The following is a 17,329-nucleotide window of genomic DNA, read 5'->3' as shown; positions in this document are numbered from 1 at the left end:
AAAATTCGCGCTATTATTTTATTCATAAATTCTAAATAATAAGGCTAAAGATACAATCTAAACTGCCATGTTCAAACGACATAAGCGCTGCGCCACGCCGTCTAGGAGGATTCGAGTATGTAATTAATAAAAAAAATACATTATATGTAATATCATTACATTAGAACATTACATGTGTTAAAAAACGTTTAATTATTCGCAAATTTTCAAGATATCACGTCAACATAGTTGTTAGCAACTATGTTGTATCTATGGTTAGTCTATCTTACTGATCTGAGATCTGTGGGTAAATTTGTCAGTTGTATGTTGTTGTTTAAACTTTTCTATTAATATATATTATATCTTGGTATTATATCTTGAATAACTTTCAACCATTCAAGTAATATTTATCTTATTATTTTATACAGTAATATTTCAAAAGTTCTAAAAATGGGTGTAAGTTTAATAACAGTTAATAAATTAACGTTTCGCAGATGCAGTCTGAGCTGTATTATTCGAAGCTTTCTAATTGTTAAATAGTTTATTTATTGAATTACTGTATACTAAGAGTTTGCTTCGATTTATATTCCATATATGGAATGGAATGGAATTCACCACAATTGCAAAGCTTTACTATGTAATAGTAGGTCTAAAACAACCTAAAATAAATACTTAAGTATGTTTTAGAAAAAGTCGACTACTTCTACTAATAAAAATAAAGAAAAACGCCAAGCCAGAAAGTTAGAACAACGCCGCATTGCTGACGGTATGTCACATGTTACTGCTGCCAATAAAATTGACGACTTGACAATCCTCTGCAAGGACCTCCTTGTGTACCAGACAAAAGACTTACAAGTGGATATCTTAATACAGAGGGTGAATCAATTAAACAAGAGTATTCTTAATTGGGCAATTGACCTCATTGAACGGAATATGAAGAAATTGTAAGTACTTAATTGTAATTTTAAGACTTGCTATGCGAAATACAATATAATATTCATATAATGGTTATATGAAATCAAAGTCAAGTTAGGTAATGTTGTTTATTTTATCCTTGTCTATAAAGCTAAAGACTGTCTAGAAATACTGCATTGAAATATTAATGTTGTTAAATTATTATTATGCACTTGCAGTGACAATAAATATTGCCAGAAAATGTTCTGAACATTTTTGACAATGGGAGTTCTCATTTCTTGTTAATACAATATAGATATCTATACAACAATGTATATTTATTATTGGTGATAATAAGAAGGTACTACTGCCAATGCTAACAATTTATGCTAGGTCACCTATAGAAAATGCTACTAGCAAGAAGTTTGGTCAGTTAGCCTATCATAGGAATTCACTGGGAATTAACAATGATAGTTTCCAGGGGTGACTATATGGTGGTTGCTCAACATAACATTTTTGATAAAGTAAGTAATAGGGGCCACTAGTCCCCACTCCTATACTTTCACCCTACTGAACAATTTTTTTAAGTTACTTAGTCATAAATATGTATATTTGTTGTATTTTTTTGTATTAACAAATTTTAAAACAAGAAATTGTAATGTTAATATGTTTTAATTTTTAGGTATGAAACCTGTGCTTGGGGCTGGAATAAAGAACGTAAAGTAGAAGAAATGACAGATGATTCAGCATGGTATATCATTGCTAAAGAGGCTAATGGAACTCTCCTTGCTTTTTCACACTTCAGATTTGATATGGATTTTGGAGAACCAGTACTTTACTGGTAAGATACTTTTTACATATCTTCATAAAACTTATAATTTCAAATGTGAGATATTAAATACCATAGATGGCACATTACATTCTATGTATACTGCTATTGATGTTTATGAGTAGTTACTATTATTAAACAGTAGGTGTCAGCTTCTTTTCAATAAAAAAAATACAAATTGATCCAGAAATAAATCAAAATGAATTCTCACAGTGTTTGTTTTCCTAGGGTTTATTAGTAGGTTACATTTTATTTGTAGGTTGGTAATAAAGACAGAATTTTATTAAATAAATATCTTACTCTTTATTCTTTATCAATGAAATTAATAGCTTAGTATTATTTATATATGTTTATTATTAATTACAGAAACAATTTTATAATATATGTATTACATTTTTAATACATATTCTAGTGACAAATAGCTTAAATTACCAATTTTTCTGTTTGTTGTAAAGATTCTGAAGACAATATTAATTTATATATGTATTTAGCTACACACTAATGAATTCATAATTACCTAATAGATTTACTCATGGAACCTGCAGCATAAGGTTTTCAGTCAAACTCTGATGAAATTATTTTTTTTATTCCCATACTAAAACTAAAATTTAAAATAATGACAAACTGCAATATAATAATATGTATCAATGGGAAAACTGCTGATGTACTATGTAAGGAAGTAAAATCAAATATGAGATAGCTGCAATATACTTTATAAATTATAATTTTAAGGCTTATTTCACAAATGTAAACCGACAATGTAATAGTTCTGTTGATGTAATGTGCTTGTTGTTGTACATAGTCTGCATATGTCTTATGCAGATTATACAGGTTTTAAGGAGATGCCTATGTTTTATGCACTGATAGTAATAACAATTATTCCCAAGATTAAGAGACAAATATTTTTTACTTGTCTATGGTCTAAGTATAATAATTATGACTAAATTTACTTTATTACCAACTTTATAAGAAGCCTCACCACCTTTCGTCCAAGGTAATTCACATACATCCCCTATTTGTGACTAGTCCTTCACCGTAAAACAATTCCACATGCTACAACACGTATCAACTTATAGTGGTGGGGCTTCACATACTTTTGTATGATTCGTATGCCAAAAGTAAGTACTAAATAACTAAGTACTGGCAGTATAATGTAAACTGTCACTAATGTAATCATCTAATAAGATCGACTTGAAAATGACAACTATGTAATGTTAAGTTAATGTTAATGTTAGTGACAATATTGTAATTAATAAATTTTGTACGTATACTCGTATGGGCAATCTCGTGTTTTATGAAAGTAGGAATAATGCGAGTCGGCGCAGACAAAGTTCAATAAGTTCCCGACGAATATAAATTGTATCGTTTATGGTCAAAATACTCTTATTCCCTATTTTTTATTACCTTCCTTCTTGTTGATTCAATAGAAAAATACAAAAATCAGTCGCCGATCTTCTGAGTAAGTTATTGTGGCAAGTTTAATAATGTGTATAGTCTTCCGTGTCAAGCTTTTGGATATACAACGCATGGATACTGCTAATATCATTTTGGGAATTGAATTGAATTATGAATTACCTTCGCCATGTTACGAACATGAATATACTTAAATATACATCTAGATCTAATTGCTCGGCCACTGCGAGCGGAAGAGGCTGTAAAGCACAAATGTGATACCTTGTGCTTATACTGGACATGGTAAATCGTAATTTAATTATTTTTATTTGAACTTTCTAAGTCACTGTATGATACTGAGAATCATAATTTAAGAAACCATTATTTACAGATGTTAATAATAATATAATACAATTATGCTAGTTAATATGTACATTGTTAATTGGTTTTTAATTTGTACCTCCACAATAGACAGAGGAAAACAGTTATTTTTCTCCTGAATAACCTTTTCTCAAACACTAGTTTATCTTTAGGCCACCATGTTATACACCTAGTACAAAGATATCTGAAGAGTTTGTGAAGTATGAACATTGTCATTAAAGTTATACCTAAACTAAGAGCTACTAAATCTAGTAATAAGTATTGCGACGAGGACAAATCAAGTGCCGGTGATCGTAAATGTGTAGCTCCTTTATGTCGTAGAACGTACTCGATCCAATAGATTCCCGTCTCCAAAGGTGGCAGTGGTCGGTCGAGGAACACATCTCTAAGTTTTAAAGCGTTCTGTTTGTATCTGAAATAATTATAATGAGTATTTATTGCATGTTACAATTGAGAAAATATTTAAATTAAATTTTATGATACAGTTTCTTTTTACTAGGTTTGAAATGAATATACTAATTGTGTAATGTATATATCAATAAAAAGCAAAAAGTATATACGGCATTTTAACCAGTTTAGTTTTAGCAAAACCAGTAGGTTATAACTCCCTTTCTAATATTGTAACCCATAAATTCAACCTTCATGTGCTCCACACTAGAAACCATTATAGCAGCCAGTTTATAATTCAATTAATACCTCATAATTAGGTCCATTATCACCTTCTCTAAAAATGAAGTTGTAGCTGTGTACATAGTCCTAATAAACGAACAATTTTCAAATAGGGCTATGCTATATTTTATGTTTCGGCAAAGATCAGTAAATTATTTTTAGCACTGAACTAATCTTGAAAATTTTATATTTATATTTGCGCTTATGTTTATTAACTATGATAGCAATAAAGGCCAATTTACACGATACAATTTTATTTAAGAGCATATATATAGCAATAAACGCATAGTATTGTGGCATGATGTTATTGCTGTACAATAATGGTATGAACCAGTTTTATAGAATCTATAAGCCAAAACTTATATATAGATATGCAGTCATTATAGTATTCAATGAAATAATCACGTTATCTATTTATTTACTTAATTTTATTTAATTATTATTGCACTGAAATTCTTGAATTCAATTCTTTTCAAAATCTGTATTATATCAAAGCTTCACAGTAATAATAATTAAGCTACTTCATGCAAATATTGTACATGTTTATTTTGTCTGGATATCATTATTCATTTATTTTACAAAAAAGTGGCCCTCTTCACTCCATTTATAGTATGGGTTCCAGGGAGTCTTTACGAGAGTGCTTTAATGAAACAAATATCCTCACCGTTGCTTTTGTTGCACATTTACGAAAATATCATGTATGCCAAAAAATATATAGACAATTTCAAAAGAGTGAATACACTAATAAAAGCTTACGTAACAATAACAGACTGATTTTACCTAAACGTCGTTTAACTAATATTAATAATTCATTTTATGGTAATTGCGTAGGTTTTAGAACAATCTACCAGAGTCTGTTCTAAGCCTGTCTGAATAAAGATTCGAATATCGTATAAAACACTTCATTTGTAAAAAATCATATTATTAAATTGAAAAGTTTTAACAATAATAATGTTTTGTAGAAAAACATAAAACTCATAGAGCTGACAATATTATCTGATTACACTAAGAATGAGTACTTATCGGTTTCTACGTTGATTAAAAATAGCACACACGAGTATCTTGCTCATTCTTCTTGTGATGAATCTTGGTTCCGACTGAGTGGTAGAATAAAAAATATGACTATTCAAAAGTGCTTGTATTGGGTTTATTTGAATAAAGACTATTTCTTTCTTTATTATCAGAACAATTTTTGACGTTAAGTATTAAACATTTTTGAGTCAAGAATTTCTTATAGTTCATAGTACTTCAATTTACTTAATTTTGTTTAGATGGCAAAATTATATTCTTGTTTGCAATTATTATATTTATGATGTAATACAATTGTATCGTGTAAATGGGCCTTTATTAATTATCATTTTAGACGTACCAAAGACAGATACCGACCTCAAAAGTTCAATCGTTATATCTGTGGTAGTTGTAACAGTCGCAAATGGAATAGGAATTTTTTCATAGCGGCTTTGAGTTGTTTATACTAAATACTTTATATGATAATTTTAATTAACGACCTATGACCGCTTCAAAGAACCATATCCTTTTAATAAATGTCGTTGAACTATAATAGGCGATTTACGTACATGATCAACATGAAGTAGTTCTAGTATGTATGTTGTTACTTGAATGTGTGTAGGTACTTAATTGTAATGTTAGATAACACACTATACTTCAGTGTTGAATGTGAATTAGGTATATTTATTTTGATAGGTATAATTACAAAGGCATTAGTCGTAATGAATGTATTAACCCCAAACCAACTGATAATATTAATGGAACTGGACACAAAGGTGAACAGCGAAAATACAAAAATATATTTTAACCTTTCTAAATGGGTTCAAAACCTGGCTGTTAGGCATGGGGACCTGTAACCCAATTGCTTGAAAGTACCATGAAAGGACGACCATCCACGCGATGCCCCTCCAAACCATCGTGATGAATTGCTAATGAATATGTCACAATGGGCTGATTGACCTGACCCTATGGTAATCTTATCATCCGCCACTGGTGCCCCGCCAGAATATGTCGTTACCGCAGGCGTGTGCAACACATCATGAAAAATATCTGTCTGACAACCATCTTTATGTCTTACGTCATAAAGGTTACACGTTTAACAAATATAAACACTGTTAAATGACCTAATGTCATTTATTACGTTCTTTATTCTAAATTAATTTAACATATGAAACAAATCTTAAGGATATTATCATTTTTAATTAATTGTACAAGAACCTAAAATTAAAAACCTTAAAAAATAGTACCTTCAAATAGTAACCTTAATAATATAATAACTAAAATATATTATTGCCTAAAGGAGTCCCTTTAAGCAAGGTTCCGAAGATACTGGCAGCGTTTCCCCTTTGAATGGCTAGACTAATTCTTTGTCCGAGGTAGCTGTGAGCTCTTCGGTCTTCTGTGAGGTATAACAATAAGGTATACCGCTATATATATATATTGGTATATATAGCGGTATACCAATTTTACTTCCCTACTTACTACTTAAGATATTTTTAAATAAATTTTCATGTTCAATTTGTTACGGTTGGTAGTTGTTTTATTTTGTAAAAAAAATAAAACAATAACAATACAAAAACCCTACGTGCTTTATTTCAATTGTTTTGCATGAGAAAAGTTCAATTCCAAGAACTTCAATTTATCATTCTGATTCAGTTTGAAGTATAAATTACGTTTCAAATTCACTACTTACTGTGGATTTCTCAACAATTGATGTAAAGCATTCCTCCAAGTTTCTGTAGTGCTATCTTGGAGCGTGACAGTGAGTGCTACGCCTCGGTCACTCATAGCGCGCGCATTGAGCGCCTGATCGGCATACAGGGGCACCGAGAGCATGGGCACCCCGCATGCTACCGCTTCTTGGGTGCCTAATAATCCTCCGTGTGATATAAACAACTTTATATTCGGATGACCTGAAACAATACCATACACATATGTAGAAACGTGCTACTTGTATGTAGGTATTTTAAGATGTTATGAATGAATAATTAAGAAATAAATACATCTTTCCGGTATAAATCTATGATGTTCATGATTATGAACTAATAGGTAAATCAGTCCATGACGTTGCTCAAGACGTAAAGGTCAGGTTTCGGTCTTTCACGTGAATAAACTAAAAATTGTTTTAGACTATTCTTTTCTGTAAACTCGTATGTTCATACCTTCAAACCAGATCTATTAACCCTGTACATGTACTAAGTGTATATACTACGAACGCCATAAAATCTGTCCTATATATTAATTTGTTTTGTACTATTATTAAAATCCGTAGAAGAGTAAAAAACTGTTCATCCTCAGTAAACATTACAAATATTTTTTTAAGATTAGCGGCTCGTCCCAATATTGTTTGTTTGATAATCTGCATAACATATTACAATGTTCATCTATGCTTTGCTTTCAAATAACAATACTTACATAATGTGGCATACTGAGGTATCCAGTCCATAGTGTATATGTTGTCTGGTACAGTTAGATTTCTAGCCAACATCGCCCTATCCATTTTCACGAGTACTATTTGATTCAATTCAGATAAGACCTCAAATATTTGTGACAGTTTCTGACTAGGTATAGTCTCTATTCTCGACATAGACCCAAAACTCCAGTAAATTACTCCCTCTGTAGATATGTCTAAAATTTTCTTCAAATCCTGAGGAGGTAAACTTTCAACGTAAATATTAATTATACGATGATGATATGTACATCCAATAACACTTTTAATTAGCCAATTAATAATAAATAACATACATTTAGATATATCAATGTATTGGATAAAAACGAGAAAATATGTTTTATGACTTGTGATAATAACACTGGATGAAACTTGTTAAATGCATTGTTGTCCGCACCAATTAATTCGATTGTTTGATTTTTTAATCTTAAATACATAACTACCCAATATTTTCTGATTGGGTCTATAAAATTAACGAGTTTCATTAAAATAATTATAAAAAAAACTTAATCAATACATGACATAAATATCCTTCATTGTAAATCGGCTAACTCCATTCAAGTTTAATGAAGATATCACTGATATACAAACCAAAAAAACACCAACACGTGTTAAATTAAAAATAGTTTTTAATTATTACAACGCTGTAAAATTTATAAACAGGTACAAATACCCATTTATTCTGAATGAGGTTACAATGTACATAGTATAAAGACATATAGGTCACTGATTGTTTACTTGAGGTTTTACGTGAAAACTACAATTTGATACGACAGTTTGATCCATTTGACATTATCTGTGGTGTCGGGTGGGTCTTAGGTCCTAGGTCGACGAGATAGTCGGATTCCCTACTGTAATTTAATATAGGTTAATAAGCTTCACAAACAATCGAATCGATTGTGTGAAGTTCTATTGTTTCATACATTGGCCATTTTTAACCGACTTTGAAATGGAGGAATTTCTCAAGGCCTTCTGAACTTATAATTATAAAATAGGACTACTAACTTAAACGATGTATCAAATCTATAACCTCTTTTTAACGGTCTTCGAAACAGGGAGGCATATGTAGTTATGTCATATGTATTTATTTAGGGTGTTAAAAGCATACTTAAAAAACTTCACAAGATTAATGAAGACACCTTAAACAAAATATTATACATATAATATGTACCCGTATTGAAATCCAGTGCCCGTATCTCTGAAGGGCCTGGACTTCAATACAGTAATTAGAGTCCACTATATTTCAGTAAAATTTTTGGTATCGTGTCTGGAGATGGACGATATTTTGAATTAAATTCTACTAACCTAAGTTATATTACTCACATGATATAGACCATAAATATCCGATACAAATAAATAAATAATTGTTTTATTATATAATTGAAAAGGCTTCTTTTGTATTTTCCAATACATTTAAAAAATTGTGGCTGTTATATGTCTAATAAAATGAAACGTAAAATATGCCATTCAACTCTTATTTTCAAAAATACTCTAGATAGTTCATTTTATATACAGCTTTTTTCATACCTATATTTGGTCTCAATAAGGGAAATACGTGTACCTACTAATAACATTGTGGCTAACATCTATTTCTTGATTCTAGGCATTAATAATAATATTTTGTGTTCGGAACCCTCAGTATGTAAGACACACTTGCCAGTTTTTTTAGTATATTGATTACTATATTTTTATATCTTAATTAATTTGTCCGCCTTTTAATTATCAAAGTAATCAGCGGTCCAAACAAACAAACGATGGGTTAAACGATAATTTGACTATCTGAATATTTTTTGTAAACAATATATATTTTTATAGTATGTTACTTCGTAAGTAAATGAATTATCATTACATTGATAAAAATATATAATCGCTTTAGAGGAAAAAATAACCTATAACTTTCATGCATTTTTTCCACTCAAGAATACGATTATTATTGTCGCTGTATGCCTTGTTCTTGTGTTTAATTTATTACATTTATCAAATTTCTAAAACGGAAACATAAACATTGTTAGGTATTCCTCCTTTATACTTGGCTGCGTTTCCGATAGGTCATCAAAGTCACCCCATCCGTGTACTATACTTATACTCTTTATAAAATTTTAGAGATAAATGCGAGAAATATTAGTTTCCGTCCGTAATCCGTATCATAAAATAAGAACAATGTTAAATCATAATTTGAAATTTTAATAGATTTTTAAACCTTCGGGGCGTTACATATTCTGCAAGATTGTTTTTTAAACTTATATCGAGCAATTATCAGTCTTCTGTTTTTAGTATTCATGTGATAGAGAGGCAAAGCTCTTAAGTAAGACCATAGAATTTTACTTAGATCCAGGTATAAACCTAAACAACCTCGCCGACGACGATTACATCTCTGATAATCAGTGAATCGTACTCAGTATGATAGTGCACGTGAAAATCTGAATAATTTTTGGAAACTATAGACTATAGAAAACTATTCGGCCATTTCAATTTACAGCCAATTTAAAATTTTAAGTAACATTACTTTATTTGTTTGAACATAAGCATCACAGATTTGCCGGATACCACAAACGAACGAAAAATAATTTGGTTTACATATTATACTTTACCAAAAAAAATTGTAGTTCTTACCTTTGATAATGTTTGAGAATCGTCTAAATGCAAACCTCCTACTTCAACCAATGCAGGAACCAAAGGGCGGACTTCATTAATGCTAAAGTGGCTATTAGATAACACCAGACTATAGTTTTGTGCTAGAGTTTCTAATTTAGGTCCATATCCAAAAAGACGATCAGCGATTGTCTGAAATAAAAGTTTCCTTTACACTTTACACACGGATTGATTACACTATAACATCTTAGTACCTACTTAATAAATTATTAATTAAAATATATATTTGTCTATGTCAAGTTCATAATTAGGGTACATCAAGTCCTCAATCTTTACGTAATAATTATATTTTTAAACACAATCTCATTCATACATTATGGTCTTGGCGTCTACCTTAAACAGTACATTTGATTTGGATACGTTATTGCAGTATCACATAGTAACATGCCCTTTCACATTAATTCACTATTGTTATTTTTTTACAAATCTTAATCTCACTTTCATACAGACACATACTATAATACCTCAAATACTTAAACAGTACCTATTTATTAATTGTTATGTCTAGGGAGCTGACTGACCAGAATACATTTGAATGAAGTAGTAACCATCGCCTACATATATACAAGACTGTTAGGTATTACAGAATATACAGCTGCCAGGTCGGAGGTAGTTTTCTTCTTATTGTCAGAGAATACTCTGACAGTGTTGTTATTCTGACATCGTCAGGTTTAGAGCATAACAACGTATACATTGCTATATCATATCAGGAATAGATAAGACCACGACCGTGACACTTCCACTGAGTAACACAAAATCACCACCAGTAGACTACCTATCTACACGTCAGATCTCTTACAATACACTAGTTATTGTAGAATATTCCGATGTACTTACCTGTGAAGGTAGCTGTGATTTATATTTATACAAAATCTTCGCCCAAATCACTGATATTGTATTTAGAAATCTTTCAAACACATTCATGTGCTGGCCATAAGACATCATATACGCTGGTACGTAAGCCGTTGCCTCTGGATTTCCAAGTTGTTCATTCACCCATGGTAAGGGTACACTAGAAAGAAGACCCACGACTGGGGCTTCAAATCTTTCTCCCAAAGGAAGGAAACATTCACTACCAAACACTTCCACAATTATCATATCGAATGTCACTTTCGAACTGAGCAGCGATTTAACCGCTGGTATACGTGAAACAGTGTCGCATGCGTTGACGCATTCTTCCATAATCTGTTCTAGGTTTCTAACAAAATCTGGTTTCAAAGAATGTTCTTTTTTGGTAAGATTGTTGGTTATTTCCGGTATAGTTCCGGCTAAACTTATCTCTTCCACATTTGGAGGAGGATTTTTCTGAAAAGAAATATTATTTGCTAAATCTAGTAATGATTAATAGTTACAGTTTTGTGTGCAAAGGGCCAAAATTGAATTTCTCGTCAGCCAAGTCTGTATTAGCATATAGCGGTAGAATAATAAAAATTTACTGTTCAAGTATTTATTAAGTTTATTTGAATAATGATTACATCTATTTTCATTTAAATCTCTAAACGGTAAGAATGTTAGAAATGGAGATCTAGTCTTAATTGTTGATAAACATATACTACTTATTCCATTTGCATTCATCGCAGACAGAAGAAATGGGCTATAAGTATATAGTTTTCAATACTCGACCGATAAATGATCAAGTTCATTGACTTAAATTTAGAATATGTCGAGATAATTAATCAGTATTTTCGTTTGTGGGTGTATCTCAAGGAGCTACGCATATGCAACAGTTCTGTGATAGTCCATAATTACACGTGTAAAAAATGTCTTAGAACTGTATGCCCAATAAATATAGTATATATATCTTTACTAATATTAAAGAACTGAATAAAACTAATATATTAAAGACGAACAATATTGATCTCAATTTCTCATTTTAACCACAGACTTTAACAATTAACAAAAGAGTATACTCGTATAAGCGTGTATGTATCAAGTATATAGTAGTGAGTGTAATGTTTTTTTTATTGTTTAATATTAGCATTCTGTACTCCTCTTTATAAACTATAAGTGTGCAAAATTTCATACTCCTACGTCTGCTCAATTTTCGTAAAAAAGGTTAAAAATATATAGATATCTATTAGCTTTTAACTACATAATTTTAGCCCTGACTGAAGGTGCACTGGTTGGTTGGTACGGAAAGGTATCTATAAAATTTTTGAAATTATCATGAAGCCGTAACTAGGTGCCATGCCTTAACCATGCCTTTCAATAATAATAATTGATACGATGATTTTAAACACTTATTTTTAATGAAATGAAATATAACAGAAATGAAACAGTATTTAGTAATTTTCCAAAGTTTCAAATACTTGTATATTTCCTTGTATTTTTGTAGTGTATTTTTCCTAAAGTACACAAAAAAATATAGACATTTTATCACGGATACTAATGTGATGAAAGACAATTGCAAGTCGGTACCTAGCAGTTAGCAGAGCTGACTACTACCTAGGTAATAATTGGTACACTAATACTACTACTACTACTAGTTACTAGATACATACCATCGGAAAATGGGTAATGACTGTCACTTGGTGTTGCCTTCTAGCTAATTCTTGCACTATTTTGCCATACATGGCATAATGGCTCCTGGTGTTGGTTGGCAAAACGGCAAGCAGCCGAGCCGCATGGCTCGCCGCAACACATGTCACCACAAGCCAAAGCGCCCACAGCCGCATTTCTTCGCCGCCCGATTCAGATTGCGCCCACAAATAAAGTGGTTACACCGACCTGTGAGTACGCGCTATACTCTGATAAGCAGGAACGTCACCCCGCGATCGCCAGATTAAAAGTCAGCAATGTTTTTAAGATTTTTACATACAATATGCGTTTTACACACTTATATAGCTCGAATTAAAAAATCAATACTTTTTCATAATATATTCTACTTTTGTGAAAATTTTATTTAAAGTTTGAAAAATATTACCAATGCAGCCACATTACAATTACTTGTATTTTTATACATTTTCAATTTGAATTTGAATTTGAAAATGTATAAAATAGTCTAAAGTAGTAAATATAGTCGGGTTTCAAATTTTATTGATCTGATTTCATGACACGATTTATATACCTATCTGCATATTCCTAACAATATGCACATCGGAATTCTCACTTAAAACAAATAAAAATCTATAAATGTTGCTGTTTCGATTGTAAGGTGAGATTACTATAAGCCACATTGTTTTAAAAGAAAAAGTCTAATCCATCACATTTAAAATAAGTATTCCTGTTGCTAAGTAGGAGATATACATATGTAACATGCAACCGTAATGAAAACATGATTAAATTATATTCGCTGCTATAATCCACTGAATATCTCCATCAATTACGCAGCGAATTTACAGGACAAGACATCTCAGTCCTCACGATAACGTGATGTCCGCAGTTGTGGTCGTGTATATAGGCGACGGTTACCGCTACCATCAGGTGGGCCTTTAGCTTGTTTAAAACAAATTATAATTATGTACGGGCTACTTCATACATATGCAATTGCGAATTTTACGACTTATTTTGTTTAGAAAATCCTAAACTCGCAGTTTTAATCTGAATTCAAATTTGTTAGAAACAGGATTGCATAATTAATCCCTAGGTCATTCTATCGGTCGAGATCAAATAGAAACATTAAATGCTTGTACCTATACACTATATGGCACAAGTACATTATATAATACCACACGGATACTGCTAGAATCTATACCTATAATAAAGCTGTAAATGACATCAGTTTGTATCTATACAAACAGAGAGATAACTATGAACTCATGCCGTCTGCTTGCCTTTAATTGAACTTTGATAATTTATCTATATAGAGATGTCTCATTCATCATTGCCGATTTAAATTACCAGACTGTAGCTCTGCTATGCGACGCGGTAGGTTGACGCGATTCTGATTTAATATATATATAATGTACCAAACTAAAATGTATGTTGCCATTATAGTAATTAGCAACATCGATACAGGTATATTTCATTACACATAAACTTATCTGAGTAAGGGTGTCATCGATATACAAAAAGATATTTATTAATTTGACGGGCTCGGTAACTTAGCGGTTTAGGACACCTTACTACCGATGATCACAGGTTCGAATCCTCGCACAGCACAAACATTTGCATTCATTAGTATGATTGTTTTGGTCTGGGTATTTTCTATGTATTTACAAAAAATATCTATGTATATTTGCATAACTTATCTAGTATCCATGGCACAAGCTTAAGCTAGCTTAACTTGTGTTTAGATGATGTGTGAATTATCCTGTGATGATTATTATTATTATTAAATTAGTTGCTCACCATACTTACAGTTGTATTTTATCGACCATAAATGTTCTTTATGTTATGTCTTTTCAATTTTGTATTGCATAAATACTTGTACTAAAAATAATAATAGGTTACTTAGAAAATTGGTAGATAAGTTTTAAATAAGAACTTCGCCATTTTTCTAACTATTATAATGGCGATTACAGCTAGCCCATACAAGGTCCTCCCATCCGCGCTCAGCTACGCCCCTCTCATCGGGCTATTTGCCAATGAAGTAACAATTACCCGAAGACGATTATTACCCCTTGCCTCAACCATTTCCAAGCCGCGGATCTCTAAAAACAAATCTCTAAAAACCACGAATCCCACGATCCAGCAATGACTGAAGCCAACTTAGATTCACAATCCAAGGTACATCAGCCTACGCTAACTGTGTACGCTGATATGGACCAGTGGAAAATTATAGGATAAGGTTGAAGTCAGGCATGCTTTTTGGTATATGACTGTTCATCAGGATAGATAGAGGTCGACCTAATATTACCACAACTAATCATCCTCTCCCCCTAATGTAGGAAGGTTTGCAAATCTTTGCGGCATAAAAAACACCATTATTTCCATCCAGACTGTAGAAGTTAGCAAGGCCATACAGACGGACAGACTACCACACTAAACATTATTTTCCTTATTTACCTAAAACATTATTTTCATTCATAATGATATCGTAATCAAGCCAATGACTACATTAGATATATGTATACTAACAAAATGTATTCTTTATATTTAGGCCAAGTTTGTCTGTACATTTGTACACATCTTAGAAATGTCTGAAACAGATTGAAAAACTGTTTTCATACATTTGTAAGTAAAAAATCAGTGTAACATTTTGTGTTTATTTGATTCCAGTTGGTTAACAAACAAAAGTTAAGTCATTGCTATCCCAAATACCAAATAGACGAAGTCGACGGGCACAGTTAGTTATAAATATAGTTACACCTTTGACTTTTACTTTTATCCACAGTTACGAAGTACAAGTGGAGGCAGCTGGTCGGCGGCGCGGCGTCGGGCAGCATGTTCTCAGCGTACTGGAGAAGTTAGCACGCGACACGCGCATGCGGTTCGTGCGCCTCACCGCTCTCACCCACAACCCTTCTGCGTATGCTTTCTTCAAAGCCTGCGGGTTCGTTTTTTTCAACCGTTGTCTAAATACCTGCCTATTCAACAACAGTCATAATAAACATTATATTTGTGGAAGCTAAGATCAATGATCATATAGTTTTTTTTTCTACGTAATATCATACAATTGTTTTGTAGTAAGAAACTTATAATATTTTAATTCTAATAGCATATATTCTGCCTATATTGATATAAATCTTACAATTTAATTCAGTTTATAAACACATGTTATGCTTACTAATTAACATTCTAATAAATATACAAATGTCAAAAAAGGAGTAAAGAATTAATTTCCTCACTATTTTAATATATGCATTATATAAAGCAGAACCAGATATATCTAAATTACTTATCACTTTTACCCTTCTTTTACTAACTATAAACATGATTTCACACAGTGATAACCCAAGCGTGTTTACACTTATTGCGCAACGAGTATTTTATTCAAGAAATAAATGTTAATTAGCAATTGACCTTAAATATTTTATTTTAAGAAGTTTGTATGGTTTCTCACATTTTAATCGATTTTTTAATTGTTAATAATATTATAGTAACCAAGTACCTATCTTTGTACGTCCGTGGATATACATATAATCAGTGAAATATTGTTTACAGTTATCTGTATTCTCTGCTTAATGTTTGTTACTAACCGGAGTCTATACTACTACCATTAATATCTATATGTATAATTTAAAGATCTTTAATTTTCTTAATATTTTTAAAATTATAATAATCCTTTATAATTATACTTTCACAAATTTTGTTGTTAGTGAAAAATCTATTTTTTTCATCTTTCTGAATCATTTATAAGTCATTTTAAAGTATTTATTAACTGATACCATTTAATGGTGTTAAAAATAAAATTATCTAATAGTGAATTTCATACTACAGGTACAGTTTAGACGAGACAAGCCCGCCAATTGAGGAAGCAGCGCATTATGAGATCCTGAGCAAGGCGATAGACGCTGATGACAGTCAAGTAGTCGACGAAACCAAACAGACCGAACAGTGTTCACTCAGCAATGGGATGAAAGCTGTAACGGTCAACGCCGATCAATCATAGCATACGCTTAATTTGTAGAAAATTAACAAAAGACAGTTCACAAAAAAAATAGAACAGTACCCTAAGCGATTGAAACAGTGAAAGCTAAATAGAATAAAATCTATAAGAGATTCATCGCATTGTTAATTTATTTTGTTATCTCTCACAAATACGAAAACGTGATTGATACTGATAGTACGTGTTAATTCTGATCTTGAACAATGATAGCATAATGTGTAATAAAAAGTTAATCTAAAAGTATTAAAACGTTAAGTAAAAAATATTCTATGAAAGTTATCCTCGAATCCCGTATATTTACTGTTAACTATAAGGTAAATTTTTTACCTTAATAAAATGGAGTTGTCTATGGTTTAAAAATAAAATAAGATACCATTTACATATGATTTGTTTTTTTTAGAAAATCATAGCAGAAATATACAATATACTGGTAAAAAGAAAGACATATAATAAGCAATTAATTCTTTCAAGTCATACACTGTAAATATACATACAATATTGCAGTATCGTGATGAAATTGAATTAAGAGAAATTTAGATATTCAAAGTAATAGAAAAGAAATGGAATCAATAGTACATGTTAATGA

The 17,329-nt window shown here is 31.2% G+C and overlaps 2 protein-coding genes across 3 annotated transcripts; one reads left to right on the top strand and one right to left on the bottom strand.

Moving 5' to 3' along the window:
• The first annotated feature begins 293 nt into the window (after positions 1-293).
• On the top strand, positions 294-17,140 carry LOC131847700 (N-alpha-acetyltransferase 40). 2 transcript variants are annotated; one of them, XM_059197333.1, is made up of 5 exons: positions 294-435; positions 667-923; positions 1,556-1,714; positions 15,529-15,687; positions 16,575-17,140. In XM_059197333.1, the coding sequence occupies exons 1-5, from the start codon at positions 430-432 to the stop codon at positions 16,744-16,746; spliced, it is 753 nt and encodes a 250-aa protein (XP_059053316.1). In that variant the 5' UTR covers positions 294-429; the 3' UTR covers positions 16,747-17,140. The 2 variants fall into 2 exon arrangements, with proteins under 2 accessions (XP_059053316.1, XP_059053317.1); XM_059197334.1 differs by having other exon boundaries at positions 362-379.
• LOC131847697 (UDP-glucosyltransferase 2-like) lies at positions 2,405-12,979 on the bottom strand. The gene is made up of 6 exons (XM_059197329.1): positions 12,755-12,979; positions 11,091-11,558; positions 10,215-10,385; positions 7,568-7,799; positions 6,846-7,065; positions 2,405-3,887 (listed from the first exon to the last, which is right to left on the bottom strand). The coding sequence occupies exons 1-6, from the start codon at positions 12,926-12,928 to the stop codon at positions 3,533-3,535; spliced, it is 1,620 nt and encodes a 539-aa protein (XP_059053312.1). The 5' UTR covers positions 12,929-12,979; the 3' UTR covers positions 2,405-3,532.
• Positions 17,141-17,329: the final 189 nt, after the last annotated feature.

The sequence above is a fragment of the Achroia grisella genome, unplaced genomic scaffold (genome assembly GCF_030625045.1).
Source record: "Achroia grisella isolate CSIRO2021 unplaced genomic scaffold, CSIRO_AGI_Agris_v1 utg540, whole genome shotgun sequence".
Classification (NCBI taxonomy): domain Eukaryota; kingdom Metazoa; phylum Arthropoda; class Insecta; order Lepidoptera; family Pyralidae; genus Achroia; species Achroia grisella.
This window is presented reverse-complemented; position numbering and strand designations above follow the sequence as displayed.

What these genes read in the sequence shown, in the direction of transcription:
- LOC131847700 (XM_059197333.1), top strand. An exon ending in GAACGGAATATGAAGAAATT is followed by an intron (nt 924 to 1,555) that starts GTAAGTACTTAA and finishes TTTAATTTTTAG; the next exon opens with GTATGAAACCTGTGCTTGGG. An exon ending in GCTTTCTTCAAAGCCTGCGG is followed by an intron (nt 15,688 to 16,574) that starts GTTCGTTTTTTT and finishes TTCATACTACAG; the next exon opens with GTACAGTTTAGACGAGACAA.
- LOC131847697 (XM_059197329.1), bottom strand. Translation starts at nt 12,928, where the DNA reads ATGCGGCTGTGGGCGCTTTGGCTTGTGGTGACATGTGTTGCGGCGAGC. An exon ending in AATCACAGCTACCTTCACAG is followed by an intron (nt 10,386 to 11,090) that starts GTAAGTACATCG and finishes CTTTTATTTCAG; the next exon opens with ACAATCGCTGATCGTCTTTT. An exon ending in CAATTGTTGAGAAATCCACA is followed by an intron (nt 3,888 to 6,845) that starts GTAAGTAGTGAA and finishes TAATTATTTCAG; the next exon opens with ATACAAACAGAACGCTTTAA.